The 17,160-nt window shown below is 38.2% G+C and overlaps 2 protein-coding genes across 2 annotated transcripts in view; one reads left to right on the top strand and one right to left on the bottom strand.

Annotated features, from left to right (window-relative positions):
• The window catches only part of LOC127583894 (protein FAM227B-like), a 166,573-nt gene that overhangs the window by 36,025 nt on the left and 113,388 nt on the right, over positions 1-17,160 (bottom strand). The gene's annotated exons all lie outside the window — the stretch shown is intronic.
• Positions 2,028-17,160, top strand: part of fgf7 (fibroblast growth factor 7) — a 48,312-nt gene continuing 33,179 nt past the window's right edge. Inside the window, exon 1 of the mRNA XM_052040655.1 lies at positions 2,028-2,316. Coding sequence (XP_051896615.1) covers positions 2,028-2,316 — 289 coding nt within the window. The remainder of the gene's footprint in view (positions 2,317-17,160) is intronic.

The following is a 17,160-nucleotide window of genomic DNA, read 5'->3' as shown; positions in this document are numbered from 1 at the left end:
TAATTTACAGATATTTTTGATCCTACCTGGAACCATATATCCATAAAAATTTTCATTCAATGAATAATTCCAGGCATTCTTCCTTAGTATGAAAGCACGTAACTCATTTATGGCAATAACATTTATTCATAAAACCACTGCCATAACTTATTGTAGAGGCTTATAATTTAAATTTAAGATTATTGGTTCACTCTCCAATTGAAGAGTGAACCAATATGCAAGATAAATCCAAGGTTATAATAACTGTGCACCTTCAAAAAGGTTAGAACATGAAGAAAGAAAATCTTTTTCCCCCGACAGTGCATCTACTAAGTATTAGAAACCCCCAGAAGGAAATATGCCAATAGGCATTGCATGAAGCATTCAGTGTTCTGATTAGAAAGAACAGCTAGATGGTATACTCTCCTTAGCTGCTATTTTACTTGACAGAGCAAAATATTTTAAAGTTATTGTATCAAGGCAATCAATAATAGACCAATTATAAAAGATTTTCTATTGTTTTAGCACAGGTTAAATTTTACGCTTTTCAACACATTGTAACAAGGCACCCAATTATCTTTTGTGGTTGATACAAAGTTCCTAAAAGCACAATGAGTATGAAGGAAAATGTGTGTTTTTATGTTGATTCATCCTTGTATTGTGTTTTCTCCCCCCCCCAGATGGAAATATATCTAGAGAAACAGAGCATATTTTTTCTCCCACGATTGCAGCAGATTGGAATTACTGAGCAGAGAATAAAGAATTGTGACATCGTGTGGAAATAAGAAAGCCCTCTCCGAGTTCATAGCTCCCTCTGATGACCATGTGGACATCTGACAAAGGGAACCTCATTTTTTCTTTGTTCGTGTAGCCAACTGACAGCTGACTGGCTAAGATCTAATTACTTCCAAGTGAGGTCAGGGAAAGGCATTTATCGAACAGAACTGCACAACAACAGGCTCATGATGCCCAGAAAATCCCTCTCGTGTTAACACTTGATTTATGGAAACAATTATGATTCTGCTGGAATCTTCCTGGACTGGGATATAGTCCACAATGACACACAAGCTGATGATGTGAGGGGAGAAAACAATGGATTTTTTTCTGTGCACAGTTTGTCTTCAACATAAACAAAAGTAAGTTTTAATCACAAATCATCTATTATTATATTTATTTCTACAAACCTATTTTGCCATAAGAATTTTTTGAATTAAACTGGCTTAGATTAAACATGTGTAGTTGACATTGAGGTAGTTGTGAATGCTTCCAGCCGGTCTAGACAGTGAAACAAGAATTATGTGTAGGAAACATGGGAAGTTCCATGGAAAGCATTTGGTTTACCACATGAACTATGTCGTGATTACTTTTGAATGAATGCATACAAGATGACAAGTGTACAGAAGCTTGGGGAATTGATTAAGTAACAGGGTTTAGCGGAGCAGTTAAAGCAGCAGTGGAATAGTAATGTAGAACACATTCTATGCTACAGACATCACACTTTTTAAATTATGCAGGTAAAAGACTAACATTATAGCAAACAGCAACATTTTGAAAACAAGATACCTATTCTACTTTTTGGCTTTACATATTTTTAAGTAGGAACTGGCAACTAACTAGAACTTTTAAAAAAAAATTGGTATACACCTCCAAGCTTGTTGCTATGGTTGTAATTTATTTGTAACAGCTGACTGTAATGGCTTGTTAAAGTTAAGTGATACTTCTGCTTGCAGCTTTATTATCGTCAAAGCTCTCTGTACAAAAGGAAAATACTAATAGCAAAGAAGATCAAGACATTCAAGAGTACTGCAACCTGAATTGTTTATAGTGGAAATTGACAGTGCATCACTTCTCTGAAGAAACCCTGGCTCAGCACCATAAACTTTCTCAGGAAAGCTTACACACATTCTAAACTGCTAGTGCCACAAATAAAAGAGATCCAAGGTCACGGAGTCCAGGCAGAAGCTGAGACCCCAAACTAGCAGCATTCATCTGATTCGTAATTTAAATTGCAGTATGTCGTTCATGAGAACCCAGAGCAGTGCACTATAATGCGCAAATGGATGCAGACATGGATCCTGCCAACTTTGTTGTACAGACTATACTTTCATTGTATCCTTCTAGCAGGGAATGCGTCTATCGCTTGCAATGACATGACTCCAGACCAACTAGCTGCAAGTGTGAACTGTTCCACCAGTCCTGAGCGGCACACGAGAAGTTACGACTATATGGAAGGTGGAGATGTGAGAATAAGGAAACTTTTCTGTCGAACACAATTTTATCTGAGGATTGATAAAAAGGGCAAAATCAAAGGCACAGTTAATCCCAGCTGCAATTACTGTAAGTAATACTTTAATTAGCTTGGAAGGATACACATTAAAGGCTTTAACAAACCAAATAAGTGCATAATTTCAAGTTTACTAGGTTTTATAAAGCAAATTGAGAATCTATCCAAAATCATTTATGTGAGCTCGAAACATCTGGTGCTCGTTTTTTTTAAAATGTGTAGCTCTTAGCGATACGTAACCAGCATATTTTAGTTCTGCTAATGTATTAGTTGACAGCTGGTAAACGTTTGCAGAAATTATCCCTTTTATTCAAACTGACAAGGAACAGATATCAGATAACACTTTAAACCAAAGTAAAAATCATTATTAGGGTTATCTGTTTTTCATGTGGAGACATTTGAAAAGTAAATTACTGGGAAAGTGAGTTCCCGCGACATTTCCTTTTGCCTCAGAATGTACTGCTTTTAAGGCTAGATTTCTTTAGCGGGAAATTTAAAACAATTAGCACACCAAATCATTGTATCTATACAACTTAAAAATAATAGGTCATCATGCATTTGGCATTCAAAATACATTCCTTTTAAAATGTTTTGATTTTACTCAAGTTAGGTTAGAATTCAGAGATGGTTGTTCCCAATATGGATTATGGCTTAAATGACATTATACCTATACCGGAGCATTATTCTGGCACGGTCTAAAGATGGTTAGCAAGGATTGATTTATGAGGAGGTCACTAGAGAACCAAATTTCAAGAACTACAGAACTGCTTTAATTGAAAAAAGGAATGATTTTTGAGGGAATATCCTTTCTAATTTTACAGCATTTTGAAACTAAGAAAAAAAGAGGTATCGTTATTCCTATAAATGTAGCAAGGTGAAGGTGTGATTACTCAACAACTTAAGTTATGCCTTCAACAGCTGTAGATTTTGTGATGGATCACAAGCAACAACTTATGAACTCCCAAATGGAGCTTTGTTAATGCAGCACCAACATCAAATACATTACTTAAAAAGAAACAAAATAATAAACCATATGATAGCTAAATAAAACATTGTATATTTTACCCATTAACATTCAAACAATACACTAGGACACTGTATTAATAGTACTATTATAAAATGCTAGTAGTAAAGCAACAAGTTAGATGCGGGAAAATAAAACACATCTGTCCAAGAAACTGACAGTGCTGGCGTATAAAGATGCAAATTACAAGGGAAAAATACAGACAAGACAGCCCAAATTTCCCATTTTTATCCCGAAGTAAAAAAAAACCCATAAATTAACTGTTTTTTAAGAAAGGGAATTTCAACCGAGATTACGACAAATAAACTTATCAATTTGTGACTCTTACACTTCTGCTCCATGAAATTACAGATCATCTGTAACATTGATCCACAACATTATAATCCTTTTTCATATCATTCTCCCTCACTCCAGCCTGCTCTGTGCATTTGGCTGGTTTGAACACATGGGCTTTGACAATTCCAAAGAACGTCACCAGTTCCTTATGCAACCCACTAGGAGACATACTTGAGTACAGGAAGCAAGGAAACCCTTTTTCTTTAGCAGATTATTTCCTCTGTTCATAGGACTGAAGACACCAGAAGTCAAACCTGTAAGGAATTGCAACTAATCCAGTTTGTCTCTCAGTTGAAAAAAGTAACAAATCTTAGCCAAAAGCAGTTAGCTCTAAGTCATCAATGTCATAGTTATGTTTAATATCAGTGGAAATTCTCTTTAATTTTGATTTGGTGCAACAGCAAGGTAGAAATGCTATTAATGCAGAAATCAATGGTTTAACTCCAGTATTGAGTCTAGCTAAAAGGGGTAAAACACAATAAACACTGCGCAGGCTGCAGAGTAATCGCAACTATTAAATCCTCAATAAGTTTGTGCTTACAAAAGCCAGTAGCAGCTGGAGACTGGTGAGCAATCCATGTAACTGATTTAATCATTTTTTTCTTCATTTTGCTTTCCCTGAACTTAACGGCAACAAGAGCAAGTACCCATTCAAATCAATTCAAAAGCAGGCATCCCTTCTCTCACCTCATTAGGTAATGCCATCTTTGAATACAATACTATAGGTACACAGATCAGGAGGTCCTGGGTTATTAGATCAGTAGTGTACACTCAGTGAGCCAATCTCAGTTAGGTCTGCGATTGGGTTGTTAGAATTAGTTTCAGTGCTTAGGCTAAGCAGAGAGAAAATCAGCCAAAGTTCACCATCTGATTGTTATCGTGTGACTTCTTCTGGAAAGCATATATTTCTGGCATTGCGAGAGGACTGAATTGGCCCTGTGGTAAAATAAGTTGGCTTCATAAACTGTCTGAACATACATGAAAGGAAGATGACCACATTGGCAAGGAATTCCTGCCCATGGAACTACAGCATAGAAAGTTTAACATGGTTTGGGGGGAGGGGGTGGTGGTGGGGGAGGGTGTAAGAAAATTGGCAACAAACATTTGTTCTATTTGTACTCCTTAGTGAGGATAAAAGGGCAATAGCATTGAAATTACTCAGCTCCCTGACATTATTTCTATTTTCAGTATGGTGAGATATTCATCAAGCAATAGCCATATCAACAATGAGTGCATGATATAATCACTTCAGAAGAACAAACATACAAAAGCAAATGAAGCAATGCAGATGCCTTTAATTTAGAAGATAATAAAAATTATTTGTCTGAGTTTCTAGTTTTAAAATAGTACATTTGTCATATACTTTCAATGTTGTAGCATAACTAAAAAGAATAAATACGCAGTGAGCACCATGACTCCTAGCCCACAGTCTGGTTTTTGTCACTTTATTAATGTCCTATACAACAGGAGTGAATAACACCTGGAGAGTCAGCAGCACTGCAATAAGGAAAAATTGCACCAGGTTACCCAATGCACAAATCAGAGACTTCCAATTGACTAATTTGTTCTTCCCTAACCTTTGTTTAGTAAGGAAATATTAACATTATATTTGAATCTCTGCATAAAATACAGAGTTCCAGATGTCAGCACTGTGACAGGCAGTATCTATGATAATTTCCCTGTTAAACTTAACATAGACACTTTGTATTGATACAGAAAACAAGAGGATATGTTGTGCTTATGACACAAGTATAAAGATGTATGTTAAATGCCAGAAACTTCTGTTTTAATCATAATTTAGTAAGTGACAGATTATCTGGTTAAATTATTCCAGTTTTCTCATATCATCACAGGACAGTGGAAGTGATGAGGTAGCATCTTTCTATTAGTAATTTGAAAAGAGATCTGCCAACCAGATTCTATTAATGGTGTCAGTAAAATACACATCCAAGCATGATTCCAATAACAAAAAGATAGGAGGAGGAGAAGCAGGCTATTTATCCTTCCAGCCATTTAAATGAGATTGTGACTGATATGTGACCTTAATCCATATATCTGCCTTTTCCCCAAGTTACTGACCACCCATCAATCTATCAATATTAGATTTTAAATTAAAGACTAACTGAGAGTCAATTACCATTGTGGAAAAAAGTTTTTAATTGTATAGATGTTTTTAACCACTTCTGAAAGATCTGGCTTTCATTTTTTAGACTATGTCCTGCCCCCAGCCCTAGACTCCCTGCCATCAGAAATGTTAATTTTTGGACTCTCTCCAAAGCCAATATATCCCTCCTAAGGTATGGTGCTCTGAAATACTTTTTTAGTTAACTGGGGTCTTGTACAACTATAGCTTCTACCACCACATCCAACCACCCTCCCACCAAATCGCCCCTCCTTTTGATACAAAGGCCTGCATTCGCTTTACCTTTTTAACAATTTTCTATATGTGTCCATATCATTTTAATTCATACGCTTAATCTATTGTCTCTTTGTAATCAAATATTTCCCTTTATGTTGCTTACAGAGCCATCCACCCTTGTGGGACTCCTGTATATGTGGCTTTCTATAGTATTTGTTTGTTTACAAATATAACTGGTTATACACATCCTTGCAGGACCATACTGGTTGCAATCTGTCAATTTCAGTACCTGCCTATTATCCCCATGTTTACTACCAGTAACAATTTCCTAGCAGTCAATAATTTGCCTTAATTTCCAAACTTCAACTCTGTGTCAAATGCCTTCTAGAAGTTCATAAACACAAGACATTCTCCTCCCCTCAGCTTCAGCTAACTCTACAAAAAATGAAGTTTTGACAGGTACAACCCACCTTTTACAAGTCTATGTTCTCTCTGGTCAGTTGAATATTCAAGGTGTTAGTTACTCTATATTTGATTATAGACCACAGATGTTAGGGGTTAAGCTGGTTTCGTCTTCTGACTGTTAAATAGCAGAGTGACGTGCAAATACGAGTCATGTGCTTAAGTGGTTTGCTGTTGTAAATCAGGGTTGAATGGATGGGAAAATGTGAAGAGGAGGATTATTAATGAAAATCCCAGCTTCTTCAACTGTTTCACCTGAAGATGCTAGCAACTTAAATGGGCAATCTAATAATGGCCAGCCCCATCTCTTCCATGATGTTAAGGCATGAGCATCCTACCCCTAGTCATGCCTGGCCCTGTTTGTGTACCACATGGGAGGGGAAAGTATGTTTCTGAATGTGATGCAACCTGTCTGAGTGATGTGGATAAGTCATTGGCAGAGTGTGAAAGCTTAGCAATATAGATGTGTGTAAAGATGCAGTGGACCATATGGATGTTAGATACAAGTTCCAATAGACTGAGGTTGTTACTAGGCAAGTGCTGCAGGTGTGGTGGATTGAGCAATAGCCATGCCTAAAGGTCCATTGATGGGATTTGACATGTAAAAAAAATGCATTCACTGCCCATGACCATTTGTGTGAGGTCACTGAAATCTAAAGCCCTGTGGCTTGAAGCCTAGCATTTAGTTCCAGGATTATCTGCTACCACAGCTCTCTGGATATGAGACGGGTGGGTTGCTTGAACCCATGCAGGAGTCTATTTTTGCACTACTTTTACCAAGACCTTCAGTGCAGAAATCTCTCAGCCTGGTCTTTCCCACTTTGTGCCATTCTTCAATGCTTTCCAGGTCAAAGTCACTGTCAACACTAATCTAGCCACAATGCATCTCCCTCAAAAGAAGTATTGACCAATCAGCCAGGATAATTGTTTTAACTGGAGCTAGATGTTACCACATTGACCCCTGCTGATGTGTCCAGGCAATGAAGAATGCAGTTAGCGCTTACAGGACACTGAAATTGAAATGAGCAGGCAGCTCAAAGTTGTCATGCTGTCTACTTGATATCACTGGGCATAGGTTCATCTTACACTACAATCCAAGTGTCTGTTTCCTGCAGTTATTGAACTTACAGGTTTTAATCACTGATTTTGTAGTCATTATAAAATGGATAAAGTTTTCTTACCCAGCCAAGATCTAAATGTTTTTCCACTTGAATAAAGTTTGTGCTACAGATTACAGAAGTAGGTGAGCAATATCATGGCATTCCTGGCTCCAAAAATACTATATTACTTGTTCTTTCATCATCAGATTCTGTGATTACATTTTGACTGGTTTGGGTGCCTCTTGTCTTTTAGGGGAGGACTTAACCACTCTTTGGAGAATGATTACACAAACAAAAGAACTCCAGTTTTGATAACATTCATGATGTCATTGATGAGAATAAAAATTCCCCAAGGGTCCCCTGTGTAGGTATTGAATAAGATGAAGGATTTCCATTTGTTAGGCTATTCAACTCCTCTAAGTACATTAAATTATAAACAAAACCACACAGCTGATAAGCCAAATTTGACAATTTTAAAATACTGAAAATTGGTCTGAAAATTTTCTTGCTCCTTGGGATGATGAGATTGAGAGTCTTATGTCACCTAGTGTACTCTAAAGACAAATAAGTCACCAAGCAGCAAATGGTTGAAATATTGTCACACCTTCCTATCTCCCACAGCAGTCCAATACCAAGTGAAAATATTAGCTTATTCAATTAGAACATCATAGCAATTACGCTTAGAGAACCCACCGCATATCTTCGAACATCTTGTGAACTAGGATAGTTACTGGCACTTGAGTCAAACTATAATTTGCAAATCTCTTGGCACTTGAGTCTACCTACAAGTTGCAAATCTGAGGACATCCTTTCTATTTGTTCATTTTAATTACTCATATGCTGGAAGCACACAATATCCTATGTATTTTGTGAATAAGGGACCACAGAAAAATAATCTGGGAATGATTACTTTATGTTGATAAAATGCCAAACATAAAATTAGATTATAATTCATAAAGGATATACAAGGTAGAAGTAGGTAAGGTGTTATTGCACTGTAATAAGCTGATTCAATATAAATTATGCAAGCTACAAAAAAAAAAGCAACCCATGCAAGGTCCATGCACGTAGCTCTTGAGATTGCAAGAGTAGCTATACTTTGAACAGTACTTTACTAGCTTTAAAGCATATTGTGATATCCAAAATGGAAATAAAGGGCTTTATATAAATCCAGGCCTCTATTTATTATGATTGAGTTGCTGAATCAAGGGTGGCATTGATAAAGATGTGGGTACAGATACTGGTTGTTCCTTAGTGGAGTTTGGTAGAAATTAAAGTACTCAAAGACTTACGATGAATTGGCTTTACCAAATTATCTACTGTGTCAGAAACACTGACATTTACAGCAAAGAGCCTGACAAAAGTTAATTTGCCTACCACAATGGCTATCATCAACTTTCCAAGAATTTTTGGACATGGAGAAAAATAACTAGGCAGTACAGTGGCACAGCTGGTAGAGCAGATGCTCCACAGCATCAGCAACCTGGGTTCAATCCTGACCACCAATGTTGTCTGTGTGGAGTGAACATTCTCTCCATTAACTGCAGGTTTTCCCCAGATGATCCAATTTCTTCCCATATCCCAAAGACATGCAAGTTGTTAGGCTCATTGGCCACTTCAAGTTGCTTCAACTAGTGTGCGAGTAGCATTATTTGAGAGGAGCTAATAGGAATGTGGGAAGAAAGAATTGGGACCAATATAGAAATAGCAAAAATAGGTGCTTGATGCAGGCCTGTTTCTGTGCTGTACAATTCAATGACTCCATAACTGATTAAAGTACAAAATATCCTTAGTATTCAATGTAACATTTGTGAAAGCAAGCAAGCAAGAAAGGCAGGCTTGTACTTACACAGCAAATTTCATAACCTCAGGATTTCCCAATTGATTTTACAACCAATTAGATACTTTTGAATTTAGTTACTATTTTACTATCGGAAATATAGCGACAAATTTATAGAAAGCAAGAAACCACAACAGCAGAATGTTAATGACTAATGTGCTTTAGTGACATTGGGCAAGCCAGCAGGGAAATTCCCAAGTTTTTCCTTCTTTGTTCCCTTGATTTTATGTTAACCAAAGAGGGGAGACAGATGTGGTTTATTGTCTTTCCAAAATTGCCAGAAAATCTACAGGAAAAAGTAGCACTTTTTGTACTCTTAAGATATTCCATCACCTCTACTGCCAAAGGCACTTAAGTTTAATCACTGTTACCTTGTTGCCAAATATAGCAGCCAATTTGCACTCAGCAAGATATCCTAAAAATGAATATTGTAAGCAGATAGTGTCAATTTTAGTGATGTTAGAGTTTCAAAAGATGCATCAAAAACAAAGTTTTTAACAGTACTGAAACTTGCAAGTTTATATCCATGTAAATTCATTGTAAAGTTCTCTTGAAGGATACTCCTTTTCAAATCTGAAGTGAGTACTAGTATGACTAGTTAAGTCACAACATTTGCAGTTTTATCATTTTCTATTATCTGGCAAGGTGCAATTCTGTACCAATAGAGTGCAAAAATTGCTTTAGACTTCAAAAATGAATTTAAAATCCATTTCCCAGATAGAAACTAGAACCTTGGAGTCATCCAGCATGGAAACAGGCCCTTCAGCCTACCAGCTCCATGCTGGCCATCAAATACCTATCTAAACTAAACCTATTTCCAAGCATTCAGCCTCTAACCTCGATGCCGTGGTGTTTCAAGTGCTCATCTTGTGATGTTATCTGCTTCCACCATTACCTCAGACAATGAGTTCCATTTACCAGCACCTTGGTCCATTGCCTTCTATGCCTTAACACATGTACACAGTATTCCAGCTATGGCCTAACTAATATTTTAAATAGTTGTGTCATAACCTCACTGATCTTATATTCTAAACCCTTCTTAACCATATTATCTACCTGTGCTTCTGCCTACATGGATCCTTGGGCATGTGTACCAAGATCCTGTGTTCCTCCATACTTCCTAGGGCCCAATCATTCATTCCACATATCCTAGCCCAAGTCTTCTCAAAATGTAACATCCCATTTTTTCCAAGACAAAATTTTGTCTGGAATTTTTCTGACCATCTTACCAACTGATTGCAAAGGCTACCTTCCTTGCTATCCACAACACTGCCAATCTTCAAGCCATCTGTGAATTTACTAATCACACTTCCTACACTGACATCTGATCGTTAAAGTATATAACAAAGAACAAGAGTTCCAGCACCAATTTCAGCAGTACATCTCTTCCTATCACAAAGACAACCCTCAACCATCACCTTCTGCCCCCTATCACCAAACCAGTTTCAGTTATCAAATTGCCTTGGATCTCATGGACTCGTTCTTTTTGTACCATCTCCAAGTGCAAACTTGCGAAAGATCTTCAAACTGGTAAATCTATAATGTGCAATGCTTTCCTGCAACAGGATCTTCATCACAAATGAAATGTAAAAAGGTGCTGAAAATATGGAATCAGGAACCATTCCTTCTCCATTCTTTGGTGTCATTCCAGATGCTCTGCTAAATTGCATGTTCAAAATGCTAACTGCTGCAAATTGTTTCAAAATTAGTCTTCATTACTTCATGCTATTTCAAGTAATACAAATATAATTTTTATTTGCAAGTTGCAGTACTGAGGAAATGCAGTAATGTTGGAAGTTCTATCATTTGAATGGGATATTAATCCAAGCTCATGTTTGTTCTAATGGATATATAACAATACCATGATACCAGTGAGACAAATCCCTTCCTCAAAGAATAATTTTCAAAAACGAAATAACCACTCCTTCACCTTACTCTACCTTGTTGCTTCTTGTTTAGCGAGAGCAGGGTGCCACATTTTTCTCCAATGCTGTCATGCCATTCCAATTTCATTCATTCTATGTGAAAACATGATAAACATCAATCTTTTTCCTTTCAAATTTCAAAGACTTAGGATTTTCCATTTCACCAAAACTAATGGATACTTCATACCATTTTTGAGAAGGCCCACAGGAAAAAAAAATGAAGCATTACATGAAAAATACCATAAGGTATTACAAAATATCATCTTAAATGCAAATTTGCCTTAAACTATTTTTTGCTATCTGAATGGCAAATTATTGTACAGACACTGAAAGGCATTACTGATGTCATATTTGTAATCTTCAGGTATTTATTGTATTTTACCACATTGATGTCCAATATTAGGCTATTTTTTCCATTTAAGTTAGTATTCTCAATCATTTTGGTAAAAGCAGTTTTATCTTATTGAGCAAAGATTGATCGTGATAGTTTTGTCTTCAAATAAGATTCCATTCAAGTTAAAATTTCCCATGAAGTATATTCATAATAGCTAGCAAAATAAACCAATCTTGTGATATTGCAGTAGGAGTCATTAGAATTATATGAATGTTCTTTCAAGCATAAATACAATTCTTTCAGGCATGATATGCATCTCTGAGGAGAATTGGGTTGGAGAAAGAGTTGCAAAATTGTCTCAATGATTCTCTGATCCAAACTCAACATTAAAGCATAGGAATACGGGAGTTCTCAAAGCATCCTTTTATTTTAAATTATCTCATTTCAATAGCTTCAAAATGATAAAGTAACATTTGTATTTAAAATGAGCTCTAAAAAGGCAGAGTTCATCTATTCCTTGACGATGAGTTATAGCAGATCTTCAAGGCTCCCTAACATTCATAATAGATTACAGAACGAAGTACCTTTTATACCGTCAGCAATTACTCAACAGCATTGTCAAAAAGGACTGTGTTAAATGTGTTCGATCCGTTATAAATCAGTTTCAAAATACACTAAGGATATGTAGAAAATACATTTATTTTTCAACTTATCAACACAAATGACACCCCTAAGAAACTCATCTATTATTCAGTCACTCATAACTCTACATGTTATAGCCCACATATTTCTGCACTGCCAGAAAACTTGTTCCATCTGTTACTTTTCCTATCAATGAAGGACAATCAAAGGTGGACTGTTTTTTCTAAATTGCAGCTCTTTTTTTTTAAAATCAGAATGGTAACTTCCCAATGGCATGGATGATTAAGACTTAGTTAAACACACCAAGAAGTTGCCTATGCTTTTTATTTCAAGAGAGGGTAACAAATAATACTTTCCATTAATTGATGATTATTTAGAAGTCAACTATGGTGAGCACATCTTAAGACTCATTTATGTTATTCCCGAGGGCAATTACCCACTGGTACATATCATCTATATTTGCACTTGGAAAAGGTCCATTCAGAGATGGTCTATGTTACAGGAAATTGAAGGAAGAAATAGAGAGAATAGGTAGCATATTCTGATATTGGTGGGCCTTATCAAATGCAGGCCTAAAACTGTAACTCATCTAGGTTTTGAAAATCTTATGTTTTCTGTGTGTCTGCTTATATACTAAGTATGATTACATTCAAACATTTACTGCAATTTTCTTTTCTTTTTTGGTCACATATTCCCCTTAGCAAGAGGGTTGGCAGGTATCCTATTTCAAGGCTCTGCCAATGCCTTCCTTTAGCCAGTCATCAGTAAGTGTGTAAGTACAGTGGAGTAGAAGGGTCCCTGGCCATTTACCAAAAGCTCATGCAGTACCTCATCCCACTACTTCACAATGCATGTTTTTGATAACTTACACTGTTAATCATATTTTCAAGGCTACTAAATACATTGCTGCTTGAATAGAAATATGAAAGTGAAACTATTTATATAGACAGTAGCTAGTCTCTGCCTACTCTGGCACCACTCTCCAATTCTTTCTCCACTACGTTGATGATTGCATTGGTGCTGCCTCCTGCACCAATGTTAGACTCATCAGTTTTATCAACTTTGCTACCAACTTTTACCCTGCCCTCAAATTCACTTGGACTCTTTCTGACATCTCTCTCCCCTTTCTGGATCTCTCTGTCTCCATCTCAGGAGATAAACTATCCATTGAAATTTACTCACCCACCTCTTTTACATCCATCTCTATTGCATCTGAAACTTCTGAATCCTGAAACACTGAGCTGCCAGTCCAGCCCTTCTTTCAACCCAGTCTCTGTAATGGCTAAAATATTGAAGGTCCATGTACTAATCCAGGCCCTAAGTTCATCTACCTTACCCATAACACTCCTTGCATTGAAATAAATACACTTCAGCCGATCAGCCCTACCTTGTTCGTTAACCTGGCTATGACTGTCCTTCTTTCCAACCTGACCTCCACCTTCCCCTCAATCTCTGGTTCCCATCCCCCTGCCATGGTAACTTAAACCCTCCCGAGTAGGACCAGCAAACCTCCCCACAAGGATATTGGTGCCCTCCAGTTTAGGTGAAATGCGTCCTTCTTGTAAGATAAAGGTAAGATATCTTTATTACTCACATGTACATCGAAACACACAGTGAAATGCACCTTTTGCGTAGTGTTCTGGGGGCAGCCCGCAAGTGCCTCTACACTTCTAACACCAACATAGCATGCCCACAACTTCCTAACCTGTCTTTGGAATTTGGGAGGAAACTGGAGCACCCAGAGGAAACCCACGCAGACACGGGGAAAACGTACTAACTCCTTACAGACAGTGACCGGAATTGAACCTGGGTTGCTGGCGCTGTAATGGCATTACGCTAACCGATACACTACCATGCTTGCCCTGGAAGAGAACCCAGTGATCCATGTACCAGCTCCTTAGCCATGCACTTAACTATGTTTCAATTTCCTGCCTTGTTATCACGTGGCACAGGGAGTAATCCTGAGATTACAACCCTAGAGGTCCTGTTTTTTAACACTGCCTAACTCCCTAAATTCTCTTTGCAGAATCTCATCTCTCTTCCTGCCTATGTTGTTAATGCCAAGATGGACCATGACCTCTGGCTGCTCACCCTCCCCTTTCAGAGTGTCCTGGCCCACTCAGAGACATCCTTGGCCCTGGCACCAGCAAGGCAACACACCATCCTGGAATCTTGCTTGCTGCCACATAAATGCCTGAGTGTGCACCTGACTGAACAGTCCCATCACTATTGCTCACCTACATCTCAACATATCTTGTTGTACAAAAGAACCAGTCGTGGTGCCACTGGCCTAACTGCTGCTGTCATTTTCTCCTGAGAGGCTATTCGCCCCCCCCCCCCCACAAACAATAACCAAATGGGTATACTTGTTTGAGAAGGGAGAGCCACAGGAGAATCCTGCACTTCCTGCCCTTCCTGGCAGTCACCTATCTACCTGACTGAACCTTTGGTGTGACCACCTCCCTGAAACTTGTGCCTATGATACTCTCTGCCTGCTCTGTGCTCCTCAATGAGTCCAAATGCCGTTCCAACCGATCCATGGGATGAGAGGAGCTGCAGTTGGACACATATTCATCAGTCATAGTTGTCAGAGACATTTGACAACTCCCAAATCTCACAGGAGGAGTATACTGCTCCACTGACTGCCATTACTGTCCCTTTAGACTTGAGAGAAAGGAAAAATCTTACCTTGCCTAACCTTAATGCTGCTCAACTTTCTCACCAAAGGCTGGTGTTCACCAAAGCCAGCACCTTAACCTACTAGCAAGGCATTGTTTCAACAGGAAACAGTGTTGTTCAGCAAGCACGGAGGTTTGCTAAGTGGGACTTAGAACATAGAACATTACAGCACAGTACAGGCCCTTTGGCCCACGATGTTGTGCCAACATTTTATCCTGCTTTAATATCTATCTCACCCTTCCCTCCCACATAGCCCTCCATGTCACAACAGGTACTTGTTATGAGTCAGCACAAAAAAAAGTTGACCTCAATTTTATGGTGAGCAGAACTTTGAGACAAACTTACTGGCAAAAACAACTAAAATTGTGTCCACTCCTTTCCAAATGTGCTGCAATATTAAATCTGTTGTGAAGTGCATTGGAATTGTTAATTTGAAGTCATATAAGGTATCAATGTGTGTTTGAACAAAAGGTGAACTGAGGCAAAGCTTTGGCCTTGGCAAAGATTGCCAATTAGTTGAAAATTCTTTAGTGTCTTTGGAAAGACTTGCAGAGTTTTTGACATATCTACACTCTCTCATCTATTTAAGTTTCACATTTCCAGGCCTACAACATTCATTCCTCTCAATTACCCATAATAAACTTGGATTGAAAATAATGATTAACCCACAAACTTTCAGTGCTCCTCGCAATCTATCCAGGATAGTAATAGGCTCAACACAGACATTTACAATACTGAACCGGTTGTACATCCACCAGTTGTACTGATGTTTAACCCCCACCCACACAACAGTCCTGAACCCTTGTGCCTCTTCTACTACCATTTCCTTTTAATTTTGCTTATCCCATCCACTATCTAACTTTTCTTAATGACTTGGGTTGTGAGCTTCTGATGAACTATTTGTGAATCAACTTGTGTTTCACCACAATTCCAGTGAAGTTACTACGGCAGAGCTTACTCATGAATTCCATTCAATCACAAACAGCCCTAATGAATTCTGCAGGTACCCATGTTCAAAAAATGCCCTAAACTATGCTCTATTTTCCTCTTTTTTAACCAGTTTTAATCTAGTTTTACTTTCTTTCTCTAATTCCATACCCCTTGATCTTCTTCTGCAGAGGTGTTGAACAAGATACTCTCACAATATCGGACAAGGATTTAGATGAGCATTTGAAAAGCCATGGCATAGGAAGTCATGGACCCAGTGCCGGAAAATGGGATTAGTGCAGATAGGTACTGGATGGCCAGCACACACATGGTGAATCAAAATGCCTGTTTTTGTGCTGTATGACTCTTTGCCTCGAGTAGTCACCTTGTCAAAAGCTTTCTGAAAGTCCCTATACATGGCTTCCAATGTACTTTCCACATTCTATCACTTCCTCTAAGGATCTTTATCAGGTTGCAAATCACAAAGTTTCTACTTAGAACTAATTTAGTTGGTGAGTATCATATTTCATTTTTCAACCAACTCTGGCAATCTGCCTGTATTGGTATTGGTTTATTATTGTCACTTGTACAGAAGTACAGTGAAAAACTTGTCTTACAAACTGATCTTACAGGTCAATTCATTACACAGTGCAGTTACGTCAAGTTAGTACAGAGTGCATTGATGTAGTACAGGTAAAAAAAAAACAATAACAGTACAGAGTAAAGTGTCACAGCTACAGAGAAAGTGCAATGTAATAAGGTGCAAGGTCACAACAAGGTAGATCATGAGGTCATAGGTCATAGTCCATCTCATTGTATAAGGGAACTGTTCAATAGTCTTATCACTGTGGGGTAGAAGCTGTCCTTAAGTCTGGTGGTACGTGCCCTCAGGCTCCTGTATCTTCTACCTGATGGAAGAGGAGAGAAGAGACAATGTCCCGGGTGGGTGGGGTCTTTGGTTATGCTGACTGCTACACCAAGACAACGAGGTAAAGACAGAGTCCAAGGAGGGGAGACTGGTGTCCCTGGTGCGCTGGGCTGTGTCCACAACTCTCTGCAGCTTCTTGCGATCTTGGGCAGAGCAGTTGCCGTACCAAGCCATGATACATCCTGATAGGATGCTTTCTATGGTGCATCGGTAAAAGTTGGTGAGAGTCAAAGGGGAAAAACCAAATTTCTTTAGCTTCCTGAGGAAGTAGAGGCGCTGGTGAGCTTTCTTGGCCATGGCATCCACGTGGTTTGTCCAGGACAAGTTGTTGGTGATGTTCA

This window comes from Pristis pectinata, chromosome 28 (assembly GCF_009764475.1).
Source record: "Pristis pectinata isolate sPriPec2 chromosome 28, sPriPec2.1.pri, whole genome shotgun sequence".
Lineage (NCBI taxonomy): Eukaryota > Metazoa > Chordata > Chondrichthyes > Rhinopristiformes > Pristidae > Pristis > Pristis pectinata.
This window is presented reverse-complemented; position numbering and strand designations above follow the sequence as displayed.